Source organism: Bufo bufo, chromosome 4 (assembly GCF_905171765.1).
Source record: "Bufo bufo chromosome 4, aBufBuf1.1, whole genome shotgun sequence".
In the NCBI taxonomy this organism is placed as follows: Eukaryota; Metazoa; Chordata; class Amphibia; order Anura; family Bufonidae; genus Bufo; species Bufo bufo.
The window spans coordinates 84,686,688-84,700,239 of NC_053392.1; the positions used below are offsets into that span (position 1 = coordinate 84,686,688).

At 44.2% G+C, this 13,552-nt stretch overlaps 1 protein-coding gene across 1 annotated transcript; it reads right to left on the bottom strand.

Moving 5' to 3' along the window:
- Nucleotides 1-6,581: 6,581 nt before the first annotated feature.
- Nucleotides 6,582-8,408, bottom strand: KCNF1 (potassium voltage-gated channel modifier subfamily F member 1). The gene has a single exon (XM_040430984.1). It carries the CDS (start codon nucleotides 8,028-8,030, stop codon nucleotides 6,582-6,584), a length of 1,449 nt encoding a protein of 482 aa, XP_040286918.1. The 5' UTR covers nucleotides 8,031-8,408.
- Nucleotides 8,409-13,552: the final 5,144 nt, after the last annotated feature.

The window sequence follows — 13,552 nt, forward strand, 5'->3', positions numbered from 1 at the left end:
GGGCAGTGTTGGGGAAATTACTGTATGGGGGCAGTGTGAGGGAAATTACTGTGTGGGGGAAATTACTATATGGGGGCAGTGTGGGGGAAATTACTGTGTGGGGGGCAGTGTCAGGGAAATTACTGTGTGGGGGGCAGTGTGGGGGAAATTACTGTGTGGGAAATTACTGTGGGGGGAAACTACTGTGTGGGGCAAATTACTATATGGGGCAGTGTGGGGAAAATTACTGTGTGGGGGGCAGGGTGGGAGAAATTACTGTGTGGAAGCAGGGTGGGGGAAATTATTGTGGGGGGCAGTGTAGGGGAAATTACTGTGTGGGGGCAGTGTGGGGGAAACTACTGTGTGGGGGCAGTGTGGGGTAAATTACTGTGTGGGGGGGCAAATTACTATGGGGCAGTGTGGGGGAAATTATTATATGGTGGCAGCGTGGGGGGCGTTGCTATTGGGGAGGCACTGTTGGGGCAATTCTATTATTTCTGGGGAAACTATACAGGGATTATTGCCTGGAACACAATATAGGATGTTATTGTTACTGGGGGTCTCTAGGGGACGTTATAGCTGCTGTAGACTCTATAGGGACATTTGGGGTAATTTATCAAACTGGTGTAAACAGTAGAACTGGCTTAGTTGCCCATAGCAGCCAATCAGATCCCACCTTTTATATTTGACAGCTCCTTTGGAAATCCAGTTCTACTTTACACCAGTTTGATAAATGACCCCAATTATGTCTACTGTGGTCACTATTTTTTCAGCAGTATAGTACCTGGGGCATTGGGGAGCACAATGGGCACAGTATTGGGGGTGGCAGCAGGATGACACTGTGGGGACACCAGGATGGGTAGATTGATGGAAAAACTGAGAAATCTAACGCGTCTGTATTACAAACTCTGTAGAGACGAGATGTGGCTGAAAGAATTTTTCATGGCGGTCTAACGGAGGAGCAGAGGAAAGAGAAGGCCTACATGACAGGAGATGTCCCTGGATGTAAGAGGTATGTGTATGTGGTCAAGTATTGGGGGGCGGGGGAGCAGAGAAAGGACCCGCCCCGGGTGCCAAACACCCTAGGCACGCCACTGAATGCAGCAGAGCTGGGTTTGTGAACACAGTAAAGCTGAGTTATGGTGCCTTCCGAAAATCACTTCCATTCATCTGAATGGGGTTGTTTTGGTACTGATGGAACCGATTTTCAGCTAGAGAAATTTCTGCAACAAAATCTGCTGCGTGTGAAGGCGCTAGATACATCTCATTGTGCTATAACTATTATTTTGCGTCTCTATAAGAACGGCAGGTAAACCTAATGCATTTTGTTAAGGGCTCATGCACACGACCGTTTGTATTTTGCGGTCCGCAAAAACAGATCCGCAAAAAATACGGATGATGTCCGTGTGCATTCTGTATTTTGAGGAACGCAACAGCTGGCCCCTAATAGAACAGTCCTATCCTTGTCCGTAACGCGGACAGTAGTAGGACATGTTCTATTCTTTTGCGGAACGGACATACAGAAACGGAATGCACACAGAGTCACTTCCGTTTTTTTGCGGACCCATTGAAATTAATGGTTCCGCATACGGTCCACAAAATAAACGGACTGAAAACACGTTTGTGTGCATGAGCCCTAAGGCCCCTTGCAGACGAACGTGTGCGGATTAGGTACGGATGCGTTGCGAATGCGTTCAGTGAAAAATGTGCGATTTCGCAAACAAAGTCATTCAGTTTTGTCTGCGATCGCGTTCAGTTTTTATCGCGTGGGTGCATTGCGATTTAATGCGTTTTGCACGCGTGTGATAAAAAACTGAAGGTATACAAACATCTCTTAGCAACCATCAGTGAAAAACGCATCGCATCCGCACTTGCTTGCTGATGCAATGCTTTTTTCACAGAGCTCCATTCACTTCTATGGGGCCAGCGTTGCGTGAAAATCGCAGAATATAGAACGTGCTGCAATTTTCACGCAACGCGCAAGTAATGCGTGAAAACTGGTTTCTGTCACCTGAAAAATGGGTATTAAGCTGGCGGACATCAGCGATGTGCTACTGTCAGCTGAACATAACTATATAAGAGCCATCTCACTGCGCCTGCGCCGAGATACTGAACGGCGCGAGATTTACACTGCAGACACGACCGGAGGTAGGAGACCAACGATGCCTGGCCCTGTCAATCTAGTGTAGCAGGGGGTGGCCAGAGGTGGGAGAACGGAGCCTCTAGGAGCAAGGGTAACCCCCCCCCCCCCCCCTCCTATTATAAAAGTTAGTTTTTCTCAATGAAGGCTTTAGGCAGTGAGATGGCTCTAATATAGTTATGTTCAGCTGATATTAGCACATCGCTAATGTCAGCCAGCTTAATACCCATTTTTCAGGGGACAGAAACCCATTAAACTCAATCTCTTCATTTCAGAGGCTCAAAAGTAATTGGACAAATGAAATAATTGTAACTAAAATGTTAATTTCTAATACTTGGCTGAAAACTCTTTGTTGGCAGTGACTGCCTGAAGTCTTGAACTCATGGACATCTCCAGACGCTGTGTTTCCTCCTTTTTAATGCTCGGCCCGGCCTTCACTGCAGCGGTTTTCAGTTGCTGTTTGTTTGTGGCCTTTCTGTCTGAAGTTTAGTCTTTAACAAGTGAAATGCTCTATTGGGTTCAGATCAGGTGACTGACTCGGCCATTCAGGAATATTCCTCTTCTTTGCTTTAATAAGCTCCTGGGTTGCTTTGGCTTTATGTTTTGGGTCATTGTCCATCTGTATTATGAAACGCTGACCAATCAGTTTGGCTGTATTTGAGCACACAGTATGTCTCTGAAAACCCCAGAATTCATCCGTCTGCTTCTGTCCTGTGTCACATCATCAATAAACACTAGGGACCCAGTGCCACTGGCAGCCATGCATGCCCATGCCATCACACTGCCTCCGCCATGTTTTATAGATGATGTGGTATGCTTTGGATCATGAGCAGTACCATGCCTTCACCATACTTTTTTCCATCATTCTGGTAGAGGTTGATCTTGGTTTCTTCTGTCCAAAGAATCTTCTTCCAGAAGTGTGCTGGTTTTTTAAGAAGTTTTTTTTTAGCAAAGTCCAATCTAGCCTTCTTATTCTTGAGGCTCATGAGTGGCTTGCACCGTGCAGTGAACCCTCTGTATTTACTTTCATGCAGTCCTTTCTTTATGGTAGATTTGGATATTGATACACCTATATCCTGGAGAGTGTTGTTCACTTGGTCGGTTGTTGTGAAGGGGTTTCTCTTCACCATGGTAATTATTCTGCCCTCAGCCACCACTGCTGTCTTCCGTTGGCGTCCAGGTGTCACGGCTGTATGTGAGCAACAAGAGCATGCACAGAAAATAGAGCTACTGACCGGACCCAAACTAGGGAGGATAAAGGGTTACCCCTGTCAGACCCTCGAAAGCTCTCCCTATGCTGCTAAGCCCATGCCCGGATCCAAATGGTGGAAGGAGGCATGCCCGCGTACCTAAGACTGATGACCACTGTAACCCCTACAATAGTGGAAGGGGCACGGCCACCGGTGCCCTGCTCAGTATATGGAGGGAACTGTGGTCGCCTCGGATCCAGTCAGAAAACACACAGATACACAACAATGTCTGCACGCTTAGCTGAAGGGGCTGCAGCCGCAGTGAAGACGGATCCAAAGACAGGCTGGCAATATCCGGAGTACTTGCTGCAGCAGAACACAGGTCCAGTGAAAGGATAGCATGCAAGGGAAGATACTCAAGCAAGAGCTACAACCCAAATGAGAAATATAATCCACACCTACAATAGGAGGAGGGGGAATATAAAGGCAGGGAAATCAAACGCAGCTGGGAGGAAGGAAACAGAAAACTCCTCCCAGCTCTAGTAGTGACATCATCACAGGGGTGGAGAAACAGAGCTGTGAGAACGTCCCAAAGCTCTGGTAGTGACACCAGGTCTTTTTGCATTGTTGAGGTCACCAGTGCTTGCTTTCTGTCTCAGGATGTACCAAACTGTAGATTTTGCCACTCCTAATAGTGCAGCAATTTCTCAGATGTTTTTTTTCTGTTTTCGCAGATGAAGGATGGCTTGTTTCACCTGTATGGAGAGCTCCTTTGACCGCATGTTTACTTCTCAGCAGAATCTTCAAAATGCAAGCACCACACCTCAAATCAACTCCAGGCCTTTTATGTGCTTAATTGAGAATGAACTAATGAAGGAATTGTCCACACCTGCCCATGAAACAGCCTTTGAGTCAATTGTCCAATTACTTTTGGTCCCTTTAAAAACAGGGTGCCACGTGTAAAGGAGCTTAAACTCCTAAATCCTTCATCCAATTTTAATGTGGATACCCTCAAATGAAAGCTAAATGTCTGGACTTTATGTCCATGTCCGTTATATAACTATACCTTGAATATGTTTTAGTAAACAGGTAATAAAAACAAAATTTGTGTCAGTGTCCAAATATATAGGGACCTAACTGTAGATACAGTTTTGGAAGCCAAAACCAGAAGTGACTTCAAAAAAGAGAAGTCATATTTGTCCTTTATACTTTGTCTTCTTTTATGATCCACTACTGATTTTGGCTTCCAAAACTGCATCAGGAAACCTGACCGTGTAGCTGTACCCTAAGGCCTCCGTCTCATGTCCTTGAAAAAAATCTGTCTGTGTTACATCTGTGAAGCATCTCATCTGGTCCGTGTGTCCGTTTTTTATTCTCTGTGTGTCATCCGTATTCCACGGATGCTGCTCAGCTGAAAATGAACTTCCAGAGCATTTCCTACCAATGGTCTGTGAAAAACGGACGCAACATGGATGCCATCTGTGTTGTGTCCATGGTTTTCACTGACCCATAGACTTCAATGCGCGTCTTTTGTCCACATCATAAACCAAAGAAGGGCATGTCTCTGTGATTTTTTTCACTAACCTGCAGTCACTGAAAAATTAAATCACTCAGGTGTGAACAGCCACAATGAAATAAATGGGTACGTGTTGCTGTCCGTGGAAAATGTAGACAGTACATGTCAGTGAAAAACAGAAATGTGAACGAGGCCTAAGGGTCGTTACACACATGGATTTGTACTGTTGTTTTTGCCACTTAAAACTGCCATAGAAACCTCTTGGCATTTCTATACTGCATGTGTTTTTATGGCATTTTTAGCACCATTTTTCTGACTGTGCAGACCCAGAAAAAACACCAAAAGCTTCAGCAGAGAGAGCCAGAAAACGCCACCTAAAGCCTCATGCACACGTCCGTGTTTTACGCACGTGTGCTGTACGTGTTCTCCACGGACAGCGCACGTCCCTATTAATTTTAATGTGTGTAATCACACATCAGCACAGTCCGTGGGTCCGTTTCTTCGGCACGGATGCATGCTCTATTTTGTCCGTGTTGACGGATCCATCACGCCCATTATAGTCTATGGGTCCGTGAAAACCACGGATGCCATCCATGTTTCACAGATTATTAAGAAGAGATTCTTTCAAAATAATTTTTCAGCTGTTCAGTGTCAGTGAAACACGGATACAACATGGACAGCAAAAAACGGACACACGGACCCAACACGGATCCTTCGCGGACAGCCTTATGGATGCATCACTGACCACCTGCTTACGGATTTGAGCACGGACACGGACGTGTGAATGAGGCTTAATTAACAAAAACTATTGTGTGTCCTGATCTGAATTTTTGCTACAGACTTTACCACAAAAAGCATAAAAAACAGGTCCAAACAATGCTACTAAAAACACAAAAGTGCAAAAAAAAAATGTCATTCAAAACCTATGGGTGGACCCACTCTTACACATCTGATAATGCTGCAGGTAGAATATCTCATGCTTATGTTTCCCAGCTACCAAAATGTCTCCTTGTCAGAAGAAAATTTTAAAGATTTAATTGCATGTATATTGTGGATTTATTGTCTATGCATCATCTGGGATTTTTTTCCATCTATACAGAAGCTACAATGTTTTTTAAAAAGCAAAATGATGGTTAAAAATAATACATGTTAGATAGATAGCTAAATAGATAGATATGAGAAATAGATAGATTTTAGATAGATAGATAGATAGATAGATAGATAGATAGATAGATAGATAGATAGATAGATAGATATGAGAAATAGATAGATTTTAGATAGATAGTTAAATAGATAGATTGATAGCACAGCTAAGTCTATCCTTTATTCAATTCATTGTGATATCATGTTTTATCAGTAGTTTTACATAGGACTGCTAGGAACGTCTTACCTTATAATGATGCACAAACAATGCAGACCTCAAAGGATAAAATCTAATCTTATCTACATCTGTATATTACACACCTGGCTTATTGTATGAAATCTTTAAGACTCCTGCACAGGGTTGGGTTATGGCACTCTTTATTTAAAACCATATGTATATATTGTTATTGTACATACCACAGGACTGCCACACATGGAGATGTCAAACAGTTCACTTCATTTTTATTTTTATTTTTTTGTGTTTTTTTTTAATCTGGTAAGTCCATGTGTTTCCTTTGTAACATGTCCTATACAGATGTATAGGAGTCTGTTCCTTGCACCAATGTTCTGATTATAATATCATTATTAGTATTATTATTATAGTCCTCTTCTGTTATTTGCAGCTCTGCAGCCTTGTCCTGTGATGTTTCTCCTTAGACAATACTGGAATGAAAGTGTCACTATGGGAGGCTTTGAGGTGACTCCACATTTTCACCTCCTCAGACCTATGTGCATCACTTTTAATGCCTCTCAGATCCCCTCCAGAAGAATAAAGTTCCATCAATTCCAGTTCATGCTTAGTAGCAGTTTCCAAAACCCTCTGTTTGTTGTAATACTTGACAAAGTTATTGATGATGGGGTGAATGGGGAGAGCAATGGCTATCACCCCACAGAGAAAACTTGTAGCTGCATTGAGTTTTCCCAGAGTGGTTTTCGGGTAGATGTCGCCATATCCAACAGTGGTCATGGTAATGATAGCCCACCAAAAGGACTGAGGGATGCTCTTGAACAAGGTTTCTGGGTGGCTTTGCTCCATTGTGTATCCAAGGGCTGAGAATACAAATATGCCCACAGCAAGGTACATCAAAAGGAGCCCTAACTCCTTAAAACTGCTCTTCAGGGCATAGGTTAAAGTCTGTAGACCAGAAGAATGACGAGCAAGCTTGAAAATCCTAGCAATCCTCATAATTCTCAATGCCTGGACTGCTTGCTGGACATTAGTCAACTCCATCATTCTTGTCCCCAGGTGTGTCAGGATTAGGCTGACATAAAAAGGCAGAATGGCCAACACATCAATGATATTCATAAAGGAGAGAGCAAAGTGTAATTTGTTTGGGGAGGACATCAGTCTTAGGACATACTCTATTGTGAACCAGATAATACATGCAGTCTCTATGTTGTCCAGGGAAGGGTGCTCTACATGGTTCCCCTCAGAGTCCTCCACCTGAAGATCTGGGATGGTCCCCAAACACATGACAATGGAGGAGATAAGGATGAAAAGAAATGATAGAACTGCAGTAACCCTGGCTGGGAAGGAGGACTCTGGCTTTTCCATGAACTTCCAAACATACTTCTGAAACCTTTTCCATCTACTCTCTGATGTGTCAAACCCCAAGTCATCAAGAATGGTCTGAACCCTCCTGGCTATTTCCTCCAATTCCTCCTTCTTCTCATTGAGGTTAATTTTGCAGCACTCATCCAAAAAACACAAGTCCACTTTCCAGAACTCCATTTCATTCTGGAAACACATAGGACATATTCCCTTCTTCATATGCACTTCCCCATAATAATAAACCTCCATTATACACTTGAAGGCATCAGGGTCCCTATCAAAGTAAAATTCCCTTTGCCCTGGGTCATAATCATCACACAGAGCGAAGATGGCATCATACCCCCCAGTTACACAGTTCATCAGCTCTGCCAGTCTGGTCTCTGGGTACCTGTTTAAGATATCACCATAAAGGATTTGTCTAATACCTCCAACATTGACTATAATTTCTACCTCTTCACTGCAGTCGGATCCACTCCCATTCAGTTCTTCCAAGCTGGAGCCACCAATCATTTTGAAAAATCGGTCACTTATGGTCCAAAAGTTTGCAAATTATTAGAGTATTTCTCCAAATGCTAAAAACCAGAGGAGGATGTGAGAATACATCAATGGGGAACACCTTGAAGGATCTTCCTTGGACTCCACAGCGAATGTCATGCAGACAAGTTCTTCGAGGAAAGCATAGGAGCTACAACATGTAGGTCTTCTCACTTAGAAGGTGCCCATTTCTTCTCTTGAGGCTGCTCAGCTCTCTAGTGAATCCATAAATCTGCAGCTAGAACAGCTTTCCCAGTCTCTGCGCTGATTGATGCAAGAGCAGAATAACAGATGATCAACAAGGTGGTCCCTGCAGAAACAAGCCTCATTCACCAGTGCACAGCCATCAGCAGCATGTACTGGAGCATTCAGGAGTCCCCGGGCTGATGTGAAGGCTGGCAGAGGCTGACACTGAGCAGGGGAAAGTTGCACTGGCTTTTCCAGGGCTTGCAGCAGAAGAGGACAGGAATCCCAGTGTGACGTCAGGATCCTTTAAACAGGCTTCCCCCTCCTGGTGAGCTGAAGAGAGAGAGAGAGCAGCAGCTGCACTCACTTGTCACTGTGCATGCCAATTAATAGGGGATATTCTGTATAATGCAAAGGAAAAAGACACTAGAAAGATAGACGGAGTCGGAGAGTGTGGAAATAGACAAAAAAGGGTAGGAGATATGGTAATAAGGAGGGTTGTGAGAAGAGGGCGAGAGGAGGGAAGGCGATTTGGGAAGATGATAATGGACTCTTTCAAACGAGCATATTTTTAATCTGTATATGACGCGTATTTTGTGTGCTGGAATCCTCTGCTGATGTTAATGAATAGGGCTATTCAGATGGGCGTATCATTTCTGTGAGTATTTGAAATCCGCTTCCAAATACGCTCATTACAGGGTATGGGAGAGCATCAAAAATGCAAGAAAGAAGAAATAGGCATCCAGAATCCATGCAGACAGATTTCAATATGTTCGAGTCAAAGAGGCCAAAAGGGAAGGTGGAGATTGCTGGAGAATAATATGAGACAAATAGGAGCCTGCGAGAGCTTACAATCTACAAGGGAAGGGGGAAGAACACAGTAGGTGAGGGTAAAGGCTGCTCTTGTGGCTGTGTGGTGGCAGCATGCCCATTGCAGGTGCTAGGCTTTCCTGAACAGGTGGGTTTTCAGGTTACTTTTGAAGGTTTGGATGTTGGGGGAGAGTCTGATGTGCTGGGGTAGCGAGTTCCAGAGTAGAGGAGAGGAACACATGAAATCTAGTAGGCGAGTGTGTGAGGAACAGATGAGCGGAGAGCAGAGAAGGAGGTCTTGTGAGGGTCTGACATTACGTGTGGGGATGTATCGAGAAGGCAGGTCAGATATGTAAGGAGGGGGCAGGTTGTGGATGGCCTTATACGTAGTTGTTAGCATTTTTAACTAAATTTGCTGGGCAATGGGGAGCCAGTGAAGAGATTGGCAGAGGGGACAGGCAGAGGAGAAACGAGGGGAGAGGGGAATTAACTGGGCAGCAGAGTTGAGAATAGATTGAATGAGTGTAAGAGTGCAAGATGGGAAGCCACATAGGAGGATGTTGCAGTAGTCCAGGCGGGAGATGATGAGGGTATGCACTAGCATTTTAGTTGACTCAGAGGTGAGGAAGCAAATACAAGAGATGTTCTTGAGTTGAAAGCAGCAGATCGTGGCAAGGGTTTGGATGTGCGGTTTCAAGGACAGGGCAGAATCAAATGTTATACCCAGGCAGTGAACCTGCGAGACTGGAGAAACCATCATGCTGTTAACTGTTAGGTCAGGTAGGGGGGCTGAGTGATAAGGTGGAAATATAATTAATTCTGTTTTCTCCATGTTAATTTTTAAGAAGCAGAAGGAGAAGAATGAAGATGTAGCTGACAAGACGTGCTGGGATTGTAGATAAATGGGAAGTCACATTTTGGCCAGAGAGGTAAAATTCAGTGTCACCGGCATAGAGGCGGTAATTGGAAGCAAAGACGAGGAAACAAAGACTGGCATAAAACGCCACTCTTTGCAAATGACCCCCTATGTGTGAAAGCAGCCTAAGGCTGAGTTCACACGGGCGAGATTTCCGCGTGGGTGCAATGCGGGAGGTGAACGCATTGCACCTGCACTGAATCCGGACCCATTCATTTCTATGGGGCTGTGCACATGAGCTGTGATTTTCACGCATCACTTATGTGTTGCGTGAAAATCGCAGCATGTGGTGACGTCACTCCGGTCATCACATGGTCCATCACATGATCTTTTACCATGGTGATGGATCATGTGATGGACCATGTGATGACCGGAGTGATGTCACCACAGGTCCTTTTCCTGTACACAGCAAAGAAGAAGACAGAAGAGATGCCGGCTGCGCGAGCAAGTGGATTAAGGTGAGTTAAATTTTTTTTTATTTTTTTTTAACCCCTCCAGCCCTATTGTACTATGCATTCTGTATTAAGAATGCTATAATTTTCCCTTATCACCATGTTATAAGGGAAAATAATACAATCTACACAACCCCGATCCCAAACCCAAACTTCTGTGAAGAAGTTCGGGTTTGAGTACCAAACATGCTGATTTTTCTCACGCGAGTGCAAAACGCACTCGCAATACACCCGCACCTTTTCCCGCAACGCCCGTGTGAACCCAACCTAAGGCCTCTTTCACATGGCTCCAGATGCGTTTCACTGAACGCATCTTTCAGTGAAACTTGCACCATTTTTCAAGCAAGTTCAGTCAGTTTTGTCTGCAATTGCGTTCAGTTGTTCAGTTTTTTCTGCGCAGGTGCAATACGTTTTCATGAGTTTTTCACTCTCGTGATAAAAAACTGAAGGTTTACAAAGAACAAACAAAACCCATTGCATCCGACCCTGCTTGCAGATGCAATGCATTTTTCCCTGAAGCCCCATTCCCTTCTATGGGACCAGGGCTGCATGAAAAACACAGAATATAGAACATGCTGCGTTTTTCACGCAACGCAGAACTGATGCGTGAAAAAAAAAACACTCATGTACACAGACCCATTGAAATGAATGGGTCAGGATTCAGTGCGGGTGCTATGCGTTCACGTCACGCATCACACCCGGGCGGAAAACTCGCTTGTGTGAAAGGGGCCTAAGTCCCCTTTCACACAAGCAAGTTTTCTCACAGTTGTAATGTGTGAAGTGAACGGAATCTGGACCCATTCATCCTGTCTGTGCACATGAGCGTTGTTTTTCGCACATCATTTCTGCGTTGTGTGAGAATCGCAGCATGTTCCATATTCTGCGTTTTTCACGCAGCCCTGGTCCCATAGAAGTGAATGGGGCTTCAGGGAAAAATGCATTGCATCCGAAAGACCCACGGTGGCAAATCCGCAGCTATTCAGTCATGTGTGACCCCGGCAATTACTGGCCATACATGTGCAGATCCCATGGCAGCACACGGTACAGGCACCCTAACTTTGTGTTCACAGGGGGACACTTTTTCATTCCATGTTTTTAGTTTTTTGGTTTATTGTAGATTAAAGACATGAAAACAATGAAGGAGCATGTATGGAATTAAGCAGTAAACAAAAAAGTGTTGGATCAGGATGGGGGGTCAGTAACGAACATTTTTATGCCAATTTTTTTGCATAAAAAATAGTTGCAAGACCCCTTTTTGCAACTTTTTAAACGCCAGTGCAACAATATTTTGGGTTTCATATACTAACAGATATACGCCATTTTTTGGCTATATGACTTTTCTCCGCTCACGCCAGGTCTAAAAAAAAGGGGGCATGGCGTGGGCAGGGTTACTTCACTCGTCTCATTTATCATTTTTTACACCTGCTTTAAGGCTCATGCATATTTTGTTTCCTTGTCCGCTCCATTTGCTTTTGCGGATAGGATGCGGACCCATTCTTTTCATTGGGTCCGCAAAAAATTAAAGCGCTGTCCACATCTGTAAGTCCTATTCTTGTCATTTTGCGGACAACGATAGGCATTGTTACAACGGACTCGCAAAAAGAAAAAATGGATGCAATACGGATGCCAAATGGATGCCATCCGTATTTTTGGCGGATTCGTGTTTTGCGGACCGCAAAACACATACGGTCGTGTAAATGTAGCCTTAGGTGTAGAAAATGCTCTAAATCTATGCCAGCAAGGGAGCTGGCGCAGATTTAGACAGGCGGTGGATTCGCCGAAGTTATGTAGAGGCCGGCGCCTCTACATAAATTCGGCGCATCCCCGCCAGCTAAGGGGGTATTAAGAGCAGCTTCTAAAACGCTGGCCTTAATAAATGATGTTTATACACCATCCCCCACACTTGGGACGGGGGGCTAGGACATTTTGAAAATCTCATCTACTTAGCCGGTACTATATTTTGCTGTAGATTTTCCGCATGAAAATCAGTTCCAGATATAGTGCGCACTGTGTGCATGAGGCCTTACTGCGCCCCAGATCCTGAAGGAAGGTTCTGGAGTCTAGTCCATCAGTCCAGTTCCTAAGCTACAAAGTATGAGCAAATATGATACATACAGTAGGAGTTATTAGACCAAAGATGCTCCGGCACTATTACATCTAAGTCCAGGTATTTCCATATAGTACCAGTTAATAGAAGAAAACCCTGCACATCCCAGTGCACTGGACGTCTTTGGCTGCAGAGGTCACACATCTGAAATGGTATTTAGTGCTCAAGGAGACAAGAAGGAGAAAGCGGCTGGAATAGTCCGATCTGTATGTGTGAGTGCACTGTCTGCCGCACTCTATTAATCCACTAAACTAGTGAGCTAGAAAGCCTTGCTGTGACATCCCCGCCATTCGGAGAAACAGTAAACAGGCATAGCTCCAGTGTAGGGGGGCGCTCCTGTAGAGAACAGCCTCCACATGCACATCAAAGACATAGAATTATCATCTTTTTACCAGGTCGATCTCCATAGACGTTTATGATTTTTCCTCCTTTGTTACTATGTAACTAGATGTAACTATGTAATCATTTCAGCAGAATCAAGGAACCAAAGAAAAGAAACACCAAGGCACATTTATACAGAGGTGCCACCTGCATCCCTACAGCAGGGAAGGGGTTATCTGCTGTGGACAGTCCCTTTCTGTTAAAAGGGTTCCCCATGCTATCAGTAAGACATCGAAGGACGGGGAGGGGTTACTCCATTATAAAGCGTGCACAACATTTTTGGTTTATTTAGACAAAGAGGCGCACAGCGTTCTCCTTCCTTTGCTATACCGCCATTACTATTCCCATAATGTTATCTTGAAGGGTGACATATCTGCCCTTAGCACACCTGTCTAGTCTCTAAAATGTGCTACTAGAATAAAAGATGAGTTTGGCGATAAGATAAAAAAAATAATGAATTAATAGGCAGCACATATGAAAATTCAAAAGGTCTCCCCGCACATAATAAGATGCCGAATCCCTCTTCTTGTGTAAATGCAAAGAGAATCACCGTCTCCTGTCTGGTCACAAGCTGAAAAGAACATAAAAGATTGTCACTTCATATCTCCTTAAAGGGGTTGTCTCACTTCAGCAAATGGCATTTATC

Coding starts and splice junctions, on each gene's coding strand:
- KCNF1 (XM_040430984.1), bottom strand. CDS start 8,030: ATGATTGGTGGCTCCAGCTTGGAAGAACTGAATGGGAGTGGATCCGAC.